The sequence below is a fragment of the Rhinopithecus bieti genome, unplaced genomic scaffold, assembly GCF_001698545.2.
Source record: "Rhinopithecus bieti isolate Rb0 unplaced genomic scaffold, ASM169854v2 scaffold_14232, whole genome shotgun sequence".
NCBI classification, from domain to species: Eukaryota; Metazoa; Chordata; class Mammalia; order Primates; family Cercopithecidae; genus Rhinopithecus; species Rhinopithecus bieti.
The window spans coordinates 263,802-280,346 of record NW_016807906.1 but is presented as its reverse complement, the minus strand read 5'-3'; the positions used below and the strand labels follow the sequence as shown (position 1 = coordinate 280,346).

The 16,545-nt window shown below is 41.4% G+C and overlaps 1 protein-coding gene across 4 annotated transcripts in view; it reads left to right on the top strand.

The window, feature by feature from the left end:
* LYRM4 (LYR motif containing 4) overlaps nucleotides 1–16,545 on the top strand; it is a 172,909-nt gene that overhangs the window by 32,278 nt on the left and 124,086 nt on the right. For all 4 annotated transcript variants that reach the window (XM_017884143.1, XM_017884145.1, XM_017884144.1 and 1 more), the window contains exon 2: nucleotides 15,599–15,719. In XM_017884143.1, the coding sequence (XP_017739632.1) occupies nucleotides 15,599–15,719 (121 nt within the window). The remainder of the gene's footprint in view (nucleotides 1–15,598; nucleotides 15,720–16,545) is intronic.

The following is a 16,545-nucleotide window of genomic DNA, read 5'->3' as shown; positions in this document are numbered from 1 at the left end:
CTCTGTGTAGCATCTTTATTTCTAGAGAATTTCCACAGCTGGGCTGTCCGGTCAAGCAGGCAGTTTTCCTCGGAGCTCTGCAGAGTAACTGCAGCTTACGGGAGTGACCAGGTTTCTTCAGCGTCAGAGTGCCCTGAAGGGAGCGATGTGATCTTCCCTCAGGTGAAGACTCCTTCTGCCAATCCTGTGGCAGGAAGGAGAAGAGTCCAGTTTATATTATTCAACAGTTTGTTTTGAGACTGCATTTTTTGACTTGACCTTCCATGTCTGTTCTTCTTGGGTTTTGACAGATCAATGCCAAGTGCCATTCTGATATTGTTTGGTTAGTATTAAGAAGAAAAAAGTGGCATGATAACCAGTAACAATTTGTAAATGCAAATGTTTGCTCAATTTTATTCAGTCTCAAAGTCCTCAAGTTCTTTAAAAATAAATCCTAACACACAAACACCTACTGGATGATTCACAGGGATGTTATGGAAATAAATTATGTAATGCATGGAAATATTTTGACCTATTTGGAAGAAAGATGCTGTAACAAGTTATTTGTATTATAAATAGCCAAGCAAACAAACTTTGTTTCAAGACAATATGGCACTCCGATCAAAATAACTATCCCTAGTTATGTTACAGTGCGTGGTATTGTATTCCGGGTCTCGTGCTGCTTATGGCATCCCAGCAGATGAAAGAAGCTAAGTGTATTTTCAAATTTATGGAATTTTAGACTGGACAAGACTTTAGAAATGCCCCTTCTCTGCAACAGAGAAAATTAAAGTTCTCCAAAGGGAGAAAGGGTTACCAGAATTTTTTAGTAAACACAGGCATGTGGTTCACATGCTCATCTGCATAAAAATTACATACAGCATTCGGAGTCCTTTAACTTCAAGAAGTGAAGTAAAGTTAGCTGATGAGTTCCCTTGCCCTAAATTCAATCCAGTATTCAGGGATTCAGGGAACGGAGGCCCAGCTTGTTCCCTTGCTGTCCTTTCAAAACCAGGACACTCGGGAAGCCCAGCAAGCTTTTGACTATGCTCTGTGGCCTCCCTGAATTCAGCCCTGAAGCCTTTATTTACCGCCCGGTTTGTAGCTTTCTTATAAATGGGTGAGGTTACTGTACACCTGAAATGTTCGGGGGTTTTTTGTTTGTTTGTTTTTTTGGGACAGAGTCTTGCTCTGTTGCCCAGACTGGAGTGCAGTAGCTGGGATTATAGTTGCCCGCCACCACGCCCAGCTAATTTTTGTACACGGTTTCACCATATTGGCCAGACTGGTCTCGAACTCCTGACCTCAAGTGATCCATCCACCTCAACCTCCCAAAGTGCTGGGATTACAGGCGTGAGCCACTGCACCTGGCCTTGAAATGTGTTTATATAGACTTTTTTTTCCTTCTGAATAGCCCAGTAAACATTCTGCCATTTCACATATTTTAGGAAGGGGGAGGGAAAATTGTTCTGCATTTTTGTGCTGAGTTCATCATCCTTAATGACGTGTCCAGAAGAAGGTAGATGACTGATATGTGTCCCCTTTTCTCCTTCCTTCCTTGCTCATGTGTTGTTGCCAGTGACGAATAGTTGTTGGAAAGGGTAAAGTGAAAGTCATTTTCTTTGACTCCTATTTCCAAAGTAAATTTTAATGAAGACATCTAATGACCAAGAGGAATTTTCATTGTTTATGCTCTATTTTCCCCCATAAAGTGGAAAATCTAGAATTAGCTGATCTACCATAGGTAGTTATTCTCCATAAATTTTAAATAATTTAAAGGCCATGTCTTACATTATTGGCTGGTTCACACTATAATTTTAAAATAAAATTTAGAAAACTGTGTTCTGTAGCCTAATATTTAACTCCTAATACACGATGGAAGCTTGAGCTGGCTTTTCTGGTATGAGATCAAGCTCAGTCTGGTAGGTGGGGGAAGAAAATAAGCCAGAAAATCTTTTCCATATACATGGAGCGTTTATACATGGGGACTATACTGTCACAGTGATACTTTTAGAAGAAATATGACCAGTTTCATAAGAGGATATGTAGATGTGAGGAAAGTGTGTTTTTCCCCTGACAAAAGTAGTTTGTAGGACTCCACAAATGAAGCACATGGTCATCTTTGAGTCTAGGAGCATGTGAGGAGGGAACTGCGAGGTCTTAGCTACAGCCACCAGTACTCAGCCTTCAGCCTTCAGGAAACTGCACTGTCTGAAAAGGCACGTCTAAAACCAAACAAAAAAGGAGCCATCGACCTCGCTGCTGCTTGATCTCTATGCCTAACTGCAGACAAGCTAAACATGTTTCGTTTTATAGGTGGCCTTTACTTTGATAAATTGGTTTACATTTTGAAAAATCTTGTTTGCAACAAAATGTCAGTGGCTATGAGGATAAATCCAAGTGATAGAGTTTAATTTTAATAAATTATAGGTTAAAGATCTTAAATGTTATTGAGCACCAAAAAGGACGCCTGGGCAGAAATGCTCCTAAACTTTTCCTCTAAGGACTGAAAGGAGCATCTGCTGTAGAATGGTGATGTTTCTTTCTTTCTATTATTTTATTAATTTTTAAGACAGTGTTACTTTCAACAGACCCTATAGAACCTGTCTTAAAACCTGCAGTTGTATGAAACTGTGTCATGTTGTTTTGAATACACTTTTTTTGCACAAAAATTTCATATTTATCTCAACAGATATCTTTCAATTGATTTACCATAATTTCTCTGACTGGTTTTTATTGGACATTTAGATTAAGACTTGAGTCCTACTTAGGGGGCTGAGTCAGAGGATAGCCTAAGTCACAGGAGCTGGGGCTTTGGGAATTTTGTAACTGTGGAGGAATAAATTACTAGCACCACCCACTCTGAGCCATGGAGAGAGTTATTCCCTCCCTCTTTGCCCTTATGTTACACCCATCTGTCAAAACTGCACCTGTGGGTGTAATCAGACGTCTGCCTTTTCTGTAACTACACCTGGGCGTCAACCACAGCTGGAAGACAGTCACCCTCTTTGGCAAATTGGTACCGCCACATTGGCCATTTCCAGCCTCAACAGCCTTTTTCATTTGCTTGGCAAGTTCTGGAGTCTGCCCACAGTTTTCAAAATGACTGTCCCAAATGAGGCTCTTACCAAACTTCTTCACTTTTTTTGTTATAATTGTTTTTTCTGAGGTGTAACCCAAGAGCCACATTAAAAAACAAAATTATCTTCGCTGTGTCTACTGACCTTTTTTTTTTTCACTTTGAACTTGTTTAACAAATATTTTTAAAACCTTGTGTTCTCTGTTTTCTCATGGGGATTGTACTATTTTGCTTTTCTGGACTATTAGGAAATATTCTTAATTTATTAAACTTCGCTAGTATTTTATTATTAACAAAGATATTTAAACCATTAAGTTTCATCTAAGTATGGCTTTGACTAAATTCCAAAGATTTTATGCATTATCTTTTTCATTATTTTAAAGACACTTTCTTGGCCCGGCGTGGTGGCTCATGCCTCTAATCCCAGCACTTTGGGAGACCGAGGCGGGTGGATTACCTGAGGTCAGGAGTCCAAGGCCAGCCTGGCCAACATGGGTGAAACCCTGCCTCTACTAAGATATACAAAAATTAGCTAGGCATGGTGGCACAGGCCTGTAGTCCCAGCTACTCCAGAGGCTGAGGCATGAGAAACACTTGTACCAAGGAGGTGAAGGTTGCAGTGAGCAGAGACCACATCACTGCACTGCAGCCTGGACGACAGAGTGAGACTATCTCAGAAAAAAAAAAAAAAAAAAGACACTTTCTTATTGTGTAATGAATTTCCTCCAAGGCCCAATTATTATTTATGACTGTACTTCCATGAATTTAGGGGTTTTTTTCTGCCATATTTACTACATTGTGATCAATAAGTATATGCTGATTTTTTTTGTTTTGTTTTTGTTTTTGTTTTGTTTTGTTTTACTTTAAGTTCCAGGATACATGTGCAGAATGTGCAGGTTGTTCCCTAGGTATACATGTGCCATGGTGGTTTGCTGCACCTATCAACCCATCGTCTAGGTTTTAAGCTTCACATGCAATAGGTATTTTTCCTAATGCTCTCCCTCCCCTTGCCCCCCACCCCCCAACAGGTCCTGGTGTGTAATGTTCACCGCCCTGTGTCCATGAGTTCTCACTGTTCACCTCCCACTTATGAGTGCGAACATGTGGTGTTTGGTTTTCCGTTCCTGTGATAGTTTGCTGAGGATGATGGTTTCCAGCTTCATCCATGTCCCTGCAAAGGACATGAACTCATTCTTTTTTATGACTGTATAGTATTCTGTGGTGTATATGTGCCACATTTTCTTTATCCAGTCTTTGATGGGCATTTGGGTTGGTTCCAAGTCTTTGCTATTGTAAATAGTGTGCAGTAAACATAACGTGTGCATGTGTATTTATAGTAGAATGATTTATAATCCTTTGGGTATATACCCAGTAATGGGATTGCTGGGTCAAATGGTATTTGTGGTTCTAGATCCTTGAGGAATCGCCACACTGTCTTCCACAATGGTTGAATTAATTTATACTCCTACCAACAGTATCAAAGCGTTCCTATTTCTGGTGTTCCTAAGCTGGTCGGGTTTTTTGCAAAAATCACTGACATCCTAACAATCTTATCTACTCTCTGTAAAATTTGCTGCCTTGTCTCCTGTGATTATCCTGGCTTTCCAGCTTCTAGATTGACCCTTCTTGCTCTCTCTCCTTTCATAGATCCTTCTCTGCCTGCTCTTAAATATTGGTATGATTTCTCCAGGGCTCCTTCCAAGGCTAATGCCTCTTCCCATTCTATGGCTTTAATCAGAACAAGCTCTTCTTACCCCATGGTGTTGCCTCACACTTCCTTGTCCCTGATTTTCAGGTTTATTGCCAGTCTGAACCTTCTCACCTGAGCTCCAAAACTTTATTTCTGGAAGCCTATTGGACATGTCCACCTTGTCCCATTGTTGCCTCAAAATAAACGGTCTAAAAATATACTCATAGAGCCTTTGTCTTTATCAACTAAATACTTCTTAATCCAACCCCTCTTCTTTTCACCAGGGTTTAATTCCTCATCATATATCTCACCTGCCTGTATGTGTTGATCTAATTGTATATACCCTTCCCCATTCTCTTCTCACACAATTTGAGCCGTCTCTACTGATGTTTCCTTATTGTGGTATATTACTGATTTTTATTATATCAATAGGTACTTTAAAATCATTAAGAAGTAACAGTTATTGTAGTAATTTAGAAGGCATAAATTTCAATAACCAAAAGTAATTATTGTTAACATGCTGTCATATTTCCTTCTGATTTTTCCTACACATATATTTTCCGTAATTGAGATCATCCCAAATATCAAATTGTATCTTTCACTTTTAAAAACTTAACAATGGCCCAGGCGCAGTGGCTCATGCCTCTAATCCCAGCACTTTGGGAGGCTGAGGCGGGCGGGTGATCACCTGAGGTCGGGAGTTTGAGGCCAGCCTGACCAACATGAAGAAACCCTGTCTCTGCTGAAAATACAGAATAGATTAGCTGGGCGTGGTGCCCCATGCCTGTAATCCCAGCTACTCAGGAGGCCAAGGCAGGAGAATCACTTGAACCCAGGAAGCAGAGGTTGCCGTGAGCTGAGATTACGCCATTGCACTCCAGCCTGGGCAACAAGAGCGAAACTCCATCTCAAAAAAGAAAAATGTTAACAATAGATGGTGAAGTTAGATTCATATTCAACAACTTCCACCAAAACAAACTCTGGAAAGACCAGAGTTAAACATGAAAAATTAAGCCAGTAAAGTTCTGGAGAACACATGGATGAATATTTGTTTAAATCTCACAGTAGGGTAGGCTTTTATACATATGAACACAGAAGCCGTAACACAAAATTTGGTACACCTGACCACACAAAAAGTGAACATTTCTACATCACAAAAATAAAAAGCACCATAAACATAGCCAAATGGCAACAAACCAGAATGAATATTAAAACTACACAAAAGGCTAGCTTCTTAAAGACCTCCTTACAAATCCATTTGAAAGACCAATCACTCAATTAAGAAAAGGCAAAGGATATAAACAGAAGTACAAATAGACTTGGGACAATGTGGTGGACATCATACATAATGAGAAAAAGGCAATTAAAAGTAGAATGAAGTACTGTTTTTCACCTGTGAGATTGATTAGCAAAGATCAAAAAGTTCGATGATGCACTGTGTTGGCAGAGATGTTGGGGACATAAACTTTACTTCCTATGAGGAAAATAGCCTTATAATGTACAATTTTTATAATATTTTGCCCAGTAAAATATTTATCTATCTTTGAACTATCAGTTCCACTTTAGAGAATCCATCCCACACATAAACATGCACAGGATGCTACTGTACGCAAGGATGCTGATCACCGCATTGTTTGTAGTAGCAAAATTGGAGAACATCCGTTCATGAAAGGCTGCCCGAATGAATTCTAGTTCATCTGTACAATAGGATATAACCATCTTTAAAACTGGTCACCTTTATTTGTGTTATTATCAAATGATCACTAAGATAGATTTTCATTTAAAAATTAAAAGTCTACAGTATGTTTAGAAGGCTACCATTTGTGAAAGAAAAAAAAATGTACACGTACAGATTTTAATATGAACCTAATGTCTCCAGAAAGCTGTGAAAGAAACTGCCAACTGTGATAGCCTCTAGAAAGAACTGGTTGTTTAAGGGACAGGAATGAAGAGGAGAATGATTTTCCACCTTACATCTTTTTTACCCGTTGACTTGACGTTTTTTTTTTTTTGAGACGGAGTCTCGCTCTGTCACCCAGGCTGAGTGCAGTGGCCAGACCTCAGCTCACTGCAAGCTCCGCCTCACCGGGTTCACGCCATTCTCCTGCCTCAGCCTCCCGAGTAGCTGACTAAAAGCGCCGCACCCTCACCCGGCTAGTTTTTTTTGTAGTTTAGTAGAGACGGGTTCATCGTGTAGCCAAGGATGGTCTCAATCTCCTGACCTCGTGATTGTCCGCCCGTCTCGGCCTCCAAAGTGCTGGGGATTACAGGCGTGAGCCACCGCGCCCGGGCCCTTGACGTTTTTTTAAAACATCTTTTTTTTTTTTTGATTTGGGGTCTTGCTCTGTTGGCCAGGCTGGAGTGCAGTGGCTCATTCTCGGCTCACTGCAAACTCTGCCTCCCAGGTTCACGCCATTCTCCTGCCTCAGCCTCCCGAGTAGCTGGGACCACAGGTGCCCGTCACCACGCCCAGCTAATTTTGTATTTTTAGTAGAGACAGGGTTTCCCCATGTTGGTCAGGCTGGTCTCAAACTCCCAACCTCAGGTGATCCTCCTGCCTCAGCCTCCCAAAGTGCTGGGATTACAGGTGTGAGCCACCGCACCTGGCCTATTTTTTGAGACATTTTCACTCTTGTTGCCCAGGCTGGAGTGCAGTGGCGCAATCTCGGCTCACTGCAGTCTTCGCCTCTGAGGGAGGTTCAAGTGGTTCTCCTCCCTCAGCCTTCCGAGTAGCTGGGATTACAGGCTTGCACCACCATCCCTGGTTAAGTTTTGTATTTTTAGTAGAGATAGGGTTTCACCATGTTGGTCAGGCTGCTCTCGAACTCCTGACCTCAGGTGATCCACCCACCTTGGCCTCCCAAAGTGCTGGGATTATAGGTGGAAGCCACCATGCCTGGCTGAAACATCTGTTTTTAAAGCTACATAATTTCATAATTTATGTGGCCAATTCTCTATTATTGAAAACTTAGGTAGTTTCTATTTTTAATGCCTATAAATCTAAAATGAACATCTTTCTGTATATCTCTGCATATTTCAGGTTATTTCTGTAGGCTAGATCCCTAAAAGGAGATTACTGGGTAAAATATTAAGAACATCAGTATCCATCCATTAGTACACTGTTTTCTTCACAGGAAGTGCCAGTTCGTGCTCACACCAGCAGGGTGTGCCTGTCCTTTTACCTTTTCAAAAACTTCAGGTAATTTGGTGGACACAAAATGATGCCTCACTTAAATTTTCATTTGTTTGATGGTGACTGAGGCTGAACATTCACACATCTATATCTGTCTGTTTCATCACTCTGTAGTCTCTTGTGAGTTATTGTTTTATCCAACTTATTTATTTACTGTGGTCTTATTGTCTTTCTACTCAATTTATATGTGCTATTTGTATTCTAAGGATATTAATATTTTGTCATATTTGTTTCTAACTGGCTTAGATCTTTAAAGAGGAATAGGAGTTAGCCAAGAATCCAGCTGGAGAAGGACGCTCCATGTTGGGAGAAATAGCAGGCCTCCAGGAGAGAAAGCCAGGGAGACTGCAAGTCTTCCAGGATGGCCGGAGTTGGTGGTCCTTGCTGGAAGCTGCTAGATGGAGTAGGAGAGATGAGCAGGAATCCAGAGAGTCCTGTAGGCCGTCCATGCCAATGCAGTTGATCGTTATCTCAAGATAATGGAAAACCATTTGGGAATTTTAACAGGGAAGTGTGTAATAGGTTTTATTTACAACTGCCCAAAAACCCAAAGCTTTGATCTCCAAAATGGATTTTCTCATGGTAATTTCACCTCCCACTGCACAAGCCTCCATTGGTTGCCCTCCTCCTTTTTAAAACAATTAAACTCAATTATTTCACCTAGTGCTTTTATTAATAGTTCTTTCCCTTGAAATGCTCTCATCCATTTGTCTTTTCTTAAGACATGTTTGGCGCTGAACGATTTGTAGGAACACTTGAAGCAGAGTTGAAAGGTTAGATGACCTTTCTAAGTTTTGTGATGCCAGAAACAATTTTTTTAAATGCCTCTTCAAATGGACAACTACTTGGCTTTATACCAAGCACTTAACAAAGATTGGATAGGGGTTATCGACCTGTGGAGGAGGAATAGCCTAGGGTTGAGAATCACAGGCTCTAGAGTCAGCTGGGTTCAGAACCCAGCTCTGCCACTTACAAGACATGCGGGATCTTGGCCTACATTTTTTAAATCTCTCTGAGTTGTAGTTTGTGAGGATTAAATGAGATCAATATGTATCAGGTACTTAGCACACTACTCGGTGCATGGTACGTGTATCATTAATTGATGATATTCTTTTGTTAACCTATTGTACCCTCAAAACAGCAATGCAAATGACTGTGGAAAGCAGCCCTTTTCTTTGAAGATTTGAAAATAGGTATCTGAGGATGTGCTTATCTGTATTCCATTCGATATTAACTGCTTAAAGTTCTTTCTTTGTCCTTAAAGTAGTCTTTCTCTTAACCTTGGAGTCCAGGGTTTTATAAGTAAATATCTTGGCATTGTCCTCTGGTTGTTAAATTTCAGTGGTGAGTCTTCTCAATTTTTTATAATCACTTCTGGGACATTTCCTTCCATTATAAATTTAATTACCTATGCAGTTCAGTTTGTTCACACTTATTATTCATAGATTATATACCTTTGCCCTATTCTGAAGGTTAATTTTTTAATACATGTTTCTCACCAACATACTTAATTTTTCCATGCTTTGTATTTGAATTTCTAGTTTGTCTTCTGTTTTCTTTAATTCAGTGTTATTGCTTCCGTCAGCCATGTACATATTCTCCAGCATTGTAATCTTTCTTTTGTGTTTTCTTGTTTTGCTCTTCTTAAAAGTGGACACATGTAATATAACTTCTATACTTTTTTTTAAATTTACTTTAATAGTCAACTTACTGAGGAATAATTTACATACAATAAAGTGCATCCATTTTAAGTGTACAGTTCAATGATTTGACAAACCTAAGGGCATGTGAAAACACCGCCACATTCAAGAGAAGGGCCACTCCATTACCTCAAATCAGTCCCCTTGGGCCCTTTGTGTTAACTTGGAATAGCTTCTGTTTCTTATATCATCTCTTCATCTACAGATCTTGTCACCCTCCAAACCTGAGACCAGCACCCCAGTTATTCTCCACCATATTCCCAGCTCCTGGCATAATGCTTACAGAGTAGGCATTTAGTATGTATTTCTTGAGTAAATTCTAATTGTGAATTTTGTAATCATTGCCTTCTAGAAGTTGTTTTAATCTTTTTGCTGCAAACCCTTTTTTCATGGTTTTGTTTTCATTATTGATTATTGATATTTTTCTTGAAGTTCTTTTTGATATTGCCTATGGTATTTTGATAAGCTCATTTATTCATTAAACATGTATTGAATATCTTCTCTGTGCCAGACACATACAGAGGTGAGCCAGAAAGATTAGAGTTCCTGCTACATGGGGCTTACTTTGTACCAGGAGCTCACATTATCAGAAAGAAGCTTTCTGCTCTTCTTCACTCTGTTATATACCCAGAGTCCGTGTGACCTTTCAAATGATCCTTGAGCTTCCTCTCCATAGGCATCATGATCCATTTTGTTATACACCACACACATACGTACACCATAACCCCAAGACTGTTACATTACTTTGAGAGAGAAGAGCCTGAGCCAAGATTGGGACTGAGGAGTTGGAGAAATAGAGGTGATTTAGAAGGGATGTGGAAAGTTAACACTGGAAGATTTATGATTGGCTGCATATAGGGAGTTCTGGGAAAGGAAAGAATTTAGGATGAGTCTCTTAAGTATTTGACTTGGGCAGTTGGCTACATGAAGATTCTCCTACATGAGGAAGGAAATACTGGTCATCATGAGCACTTCAGTTGTTTTTGGTTTTTGTTGTTGTTTTTAGATACTGTCTTGACCCGTAGCCCAGGAGTGCAATGGCATGGTCTCGGCTCACTGCAACTTCTGCCTCCGGGTTCAAGCAGTTCTCCTGTCTCAGCCTGCTGAGTAGCTGGGATTACAAACATGCGCCACCACGCCTGGCTAATTTTTGTATTTTCAGTAGAGATGGGGTTTCACCATGTTGGCCAGGCTGTTCTCGAACTCCTGAGCATGTGATCCGCCCACTTCAACCTCCCAAAGTGCTGGGATTACAGGCATGAGCCACCTCGCCCAGCCGGGCACTTCAGTTTTGAATGTGTTCACTGGAAGAGTCTATATTTTAGCTGACAAGTCCAAAAGGCAATTGGGTATATGGATTTTGACCTCAGAAGGAAGGTCTGGACTAGAGAAATATTGGTAGCCAATGGCATCTATATGGCAGGTGAAACCTTTGACAGATGCAATTACTGGCAGAGATCTTATAAATAAGAAAAATGGTTCACATATATGCCCTAGAGAATACAGCATATAAGGGGCAGCAGAGTGAGATGAGCCCACAAAGGAGCTTAGGAAGGAGTAGCTACGCCAGACACCGTGGCTCACACCTGTAATCCCCACGCCTTGAGAGGCCAAGGTGAGAGGCTCACTGGAAGTCAGGAGTTTGAGACCAGCCTGGGCAGCATAGTGACACCCTGTCTCTACAAAATAAAAATCAGCGGGTCATGGTGGCATGCTGCTCTATTCCCAGCTACTTGGGAGGGTGAGGCGGAAACGATCATTTGAGCCCAGGAGTTTGAGGCTACAGAAAGCTATAATAGTGCCATTGCACTTCAGCCTGGGTGACAGTGAAACCCTGTCTCTAAAAAAAGAAACCTAAAACTGATGGCCTGTGTACTGCAATGAGTGCTCTTTAGACATTAAGACTTGAATATGAAGACTTGACCTCCAGAAATTAACAAATAACAGTGTCATGGAGGCGTGCAACACAGTATTGTCAGATGGCATGTCCTCAAAGATGCATGGGGTGACTCAGTCATCTGGAAGCAGCAGCAGGCTCCCGGAATACACCAGCACCCTCCTCTGGGCCCTGTGGAATATGGGGACATGCTAGAATTTAGCAGCTTCCCCTTGCACATTTCAGTTAAGGCAAGTAGGTGGAGGATGTGTCCTTCCAAGTCATCGGAGGTAGATGAGTTTGCCCCACAGAGGCCAGTAGAAAGGATTGAGCTTTTATTGTTCCTAGGATACTTGAGTTAAGGTTGCAGAGGACCAAGAAAAGGCACGATGTGTTGATAGGATGGGTACACAGAGAAACCAGCACTTGAGATGCTGATGAAGATTAACAGAAATGAAAGGCATTACATTGGCTGGTTTCCACATCACACATTGGATGCTAAAGCTGATATGAGCCTCTAAGTGCTCAGAGGCTGTGATTATGGCTGCATTTGGTGTTTCTGGGAGGGGACAGAGTAAAAAGCAGAACCTCAAACACTAACGAGCTTTCGTTACTGCCTGCTGTGTTGCTGTGCAGCTGGGAAATTGGAGTGAGTGGAGGAATCTCAGAAAAGAGTATAATCCTCGCAATGGTAAAAAGAACCTGTGGGCACTTGAGATCTAATGACAGAATGAAGCAAAGGCTGGGGTAGAGAAGGAAAGCCCAGTGGGACTCTCCTGTGCAAGGAAGCATCAAGAAACTGCCAAGCTTCGGGACAGTGGAAAGGACAGTATGCGGGAGAACATCATCACCTCGCCGTTTCTGTGGACGTGGGGCTGCTTCTTTGTATTTGGTTGTGTTGCCCTTTCTGTGTCAGTTTTTCATGCTGTATTTCAGACAGCATCTGTCTCATTAGGATCATCCTAATGCATGGCATTGTGTAGCAGCTAGCTGCCATTTTCACTGCAACATCTGCAAATTTTTCTTTGAAATGTTCTTGCTCAGTGGTATGGTCAAGAGGCTGATAGCCAAGAATCTGAAAAAAAAAAAAAAAAAAAGAAAAAAAAAAGAAAAAAAAATGGTAAAAACCAGGGCAGGGCCAGGATTGAAATAATTGGTGATTAGCCCCCTCCCACCAAATTTGAAGATTCACTCAAATTTGTGATGACTTTCACAAAGCTGTGATCATTTGAAATAAGAATTCTTACAACTAAGGAATCAACTGTTCATGCAGTAGGAGTTTTGTGTTTCTGAGCCAGTGAAATATTTTCCCTCAGGGCAAAGAATAACACTTGGTGCTGTAAGTGGGGCAGAAAGAGCAAGACAGAGAGGAGGGAACCATTACAGCATTCATCTCAAAAGTGCATCGAAAATTTGAATCATGACTCTTGATTGCTTTAGACACATTTAAGTCCAAGATCTAGAGCTTCTTTTCTTTAGGTAAGGACTCTGGAGAGCAAACAAGAATACATAGCAGAATATCCGGACCCTGGACCTTGAGCTCAGTTGATACAAATTGTTGAGTGTCTTAAGCTATTTTCTCATTTCCTTAAACTTTGGAAGACCTTAGGTCTTTACATTCCAAACAGTACTCCTTTTTTTCCTAGCTATTCTAAGCTAGTTACTAGCTTTTAGAAAAATGAGTTTAGCGATGACTACTGTTGCCCATTTGTTTGTCCGAGAAGCCCATGCAGCATACGAAATGAAAAAGTGAAACAATAGACGATTCCTGGAGGTAAATTCATGTTGTAAACCAATTTTGCCTATGGAACAAATATTAGAATTAAATTATTTTGTCCCCTTTTTGCTGCCATCATTGCCAAAAAAGAAACTGCTTTAGAGGAGTGTGTGGGTGTCAAGAAGAACAGTGATACTGTTATATAAATAGCCATTAGGCAATGTAAGAAAGTGTGCCAGAAATTGCTGTTAATTTACCTAGCTGCTTTCTAAAATCTTGTTAGATTAGCAGCTGCACCTGAGGAGAGTCTGTATCCAATGTATTCTATTTGTAAAATCCTCCCGTATCCCTTTAGAAGTGAATGAGCCCCAGTTATGTAGCAGCTGCTAGTACATGGATTCCATGCCCAATCACTGTAGCCCTTTAGGATTGATACTGAGCACCCAGCAGCTCCTCTGAAATACTCCAGCTGGTTCACAGAGGGTTAAGATCAAAGTCTCAGCAGTGTCTTACGTTCTGAAAGTACCAGTTCCTAAACTCTTCCCTTCTCCTTTATGATTCCTAATATTATACGATTTAGCTTTACTCTTGCTTTTAAATGCAAATAGACCTGACATTTGAATTTTTTAATGTAAAACACCTTTTTACTTTTAAAAACTTTATCTAAAACAAAATTTGTCCTTTTTAAGATAAAGTTTCCCAGTAAGTTGTATGAGCTCCCAACACCCCCTCCCTGCTGCTCCCAAGGAAATTGATATTCCCTTCCTCTCATTTCTTTGCCTATATTTCCATTCTTCTGTTGCTAAATATTACTACTGGCATCACACGGATTCTTTAACCAGTGCTCAAGGTTAAAAGCAGAGCAGTCTGTAATCATTAAGAAGACTGGAGAACCAGCCACTATGGCGTCTGCCTGTAATCCTAGCTCCTTGAGATGCTAAGGCAGCAGGGTAGCTTGAGCCCAGGAGTCTAAGACCAGCCTGGGCAACACAGCAAGTCCCCATCTCCCCCCTCCCCCCAAATTTTTTTTAATTAGCCAGGCATGGTGGTGGGTGCCTACAATCCTAGCCACTGTGGAGGCTGAGGCGGGAGGATCACTTGAGCCCAGGAGTTTGTGATTGCAGTGAGCTATGATCATGACACTGCCTGGGCAACAGAGGGACACCCCATCTCTAAAAAAGAAAAAAAAATAGAGAAAATGTTGTCTCACATGTCTGATTCAGTCTGCTTCTCCTTAGTCTTGTGCCTTTCAATCTGGAGTAGATGGGATGGAGCTAGACATAGGCCATAGCCATCTGAGTGTGGGACTGTGTCTAAGGACTGCTGAGTTGTCTGTTGTGGCTAATTATCCAGACCACTCTACCTTCTGTACACACACTGTGGTGTGACTGTAAAGATGCAGGACTAAGGCAAGGTTATAGCATGAGGAGAGGGAATACTAATTGCATTAAGGTGTAACAAGTGTTAAGAATAGCTTTCATTTATTGAGTCTTTCTATATAACAGGCTTTGGGCCAAATTCCAGACCCATGTTATAAAGCCAAATCCTCCCAGCAGCACTTAGCAGTATTATGCCTTTTTGACAGATGAGGAGACATGGCCCTTTGTTAAAAAGCTTGCCCAAGTTCACACAAACAGTAGGAGCTGGAGCAAGACTACAAACCCAAGCCTGTCTGATCCACAAGCCTTGCTGTGGAACTGCTGTCCTGTACTGCAAGTGATCTGTCTGGTTGGGGGTGGGTGGTAGGCGTGTGCACTTTCAAGATGGAGGAAAAGAAAGCATGTTGGTCCAATTCCACAGGTTCAACTGTGGTGGGATCCTAATGTGGACCACAGAAAGGGAAGTGAGAGCCAGAAGATGGGACAAGGATTGGAAAGCATAGGTCACTATCTGGGTACATGCAAATATGAGCATCATTTAACTTCTGAATCTTTTTCTTCCTTTTTTAAAGACAGGGTCTTGCATTGTCGCCCAGGCTGGAGTGCAGTAGCACAATCAGGGATCACTGCAGCTAACCTCTGAATTCTTGATTTATGTCTGTACACTAAAGGTTCAATTATCCATGTAAATGGAGTGAAGCCAGATGTGAATAATGCTAAAGAACCAATAATCTAAGGAACTCTTCAGTAGCAGTTTGCCATTTGTATGTGACTTGTTGAGAGTAGATTTATTTTCCTAAATCTGTTTGCTTAGTCATCCCAGAATGGCAAGGGATCTGCCTGCGCCACGAGCAAAGATCAAAGTGGATTATCCATAGGGGAAGATTAGACAGTTAATTCTAAAGGAAAAACTTTTAAATTCATTTGAAAGCATAGTCTCAGACACACTGACACCTTTTCTTTTTTTTCCTCTGAATTCATTTAGAACATATGCTGTCAGGAGGATAAGAGATGCCTTCAGAGAAAATAAAAATGTAAAGGATCCTGTAGAAATTCAAACCCTAGTGAATAAAGCCAAGAGAGACCTTGAAGTAATTCGTCGACAGGTAAGATGGTTCAGTGACGTTCTGTTTTTCATTAAGAGCTTTAAAGTTTGACATATCCCCCTTGATTAGACAGCAGTGCTTTTGGTGTTGGGGATTTACAGAGCAGGATCATGAAACTCTGTTCCTTGTACTAATACAGACATGTAAAGGTGAACTCTCATATTTTCAGATTCAAGTTGAACTTAAATATCAGCTTTCCAGAATTTCTAGGAAGTGTATCCTTCTGGAAAGCTGATACTTTAAATGTGAGAAACTTCTGCATTACTTTGAAAGCTAAGTTTTTATAAGATGTATTGCACATGTATACTTGGATATATTTCAAAGTATAAATATATTCTCCGTTTCCTAGTATTTTTAATCACAATTCAGGATAAACAGAAAGTGGCCCTTTTCTTGAAGACACCATCGTGGGTGGTGAACCTGAATTACGTTGCCACATGGGAGGTGCATCTGCAGGTGCAGATGGTGTAAAGTCAGCTGCTTGGGTGGTGACCCCATAAAGGACCCTGGAGGACGTGTTTTCATTTCGTGGAAGTGCCAAGGATCACCTTGTGCTTCCTTTTCTCATTCTCGTGAGGCGGGCGGGGCTTCTCTCATTCTCGTGAGGCGGGCGGGGCTTCTCTCATTCTCGTGAGGCGGGCGGGGCTTCTCTCATTCTCGTGAGGCGGGCGGGGCTTCTCTCATTCCGTGAGCCCGGGGCCGGGGCTTCTCTCCAATATCTGTGAGCCGCGGGGGCCCTTCCTTCATTCCTCAGTGAGGCGGGGGGTGGCTTCTCTCATTCTCGTGAGGCGGGCGGGCCTCCTTCCATTCTCGTGAGGCGGGCGGG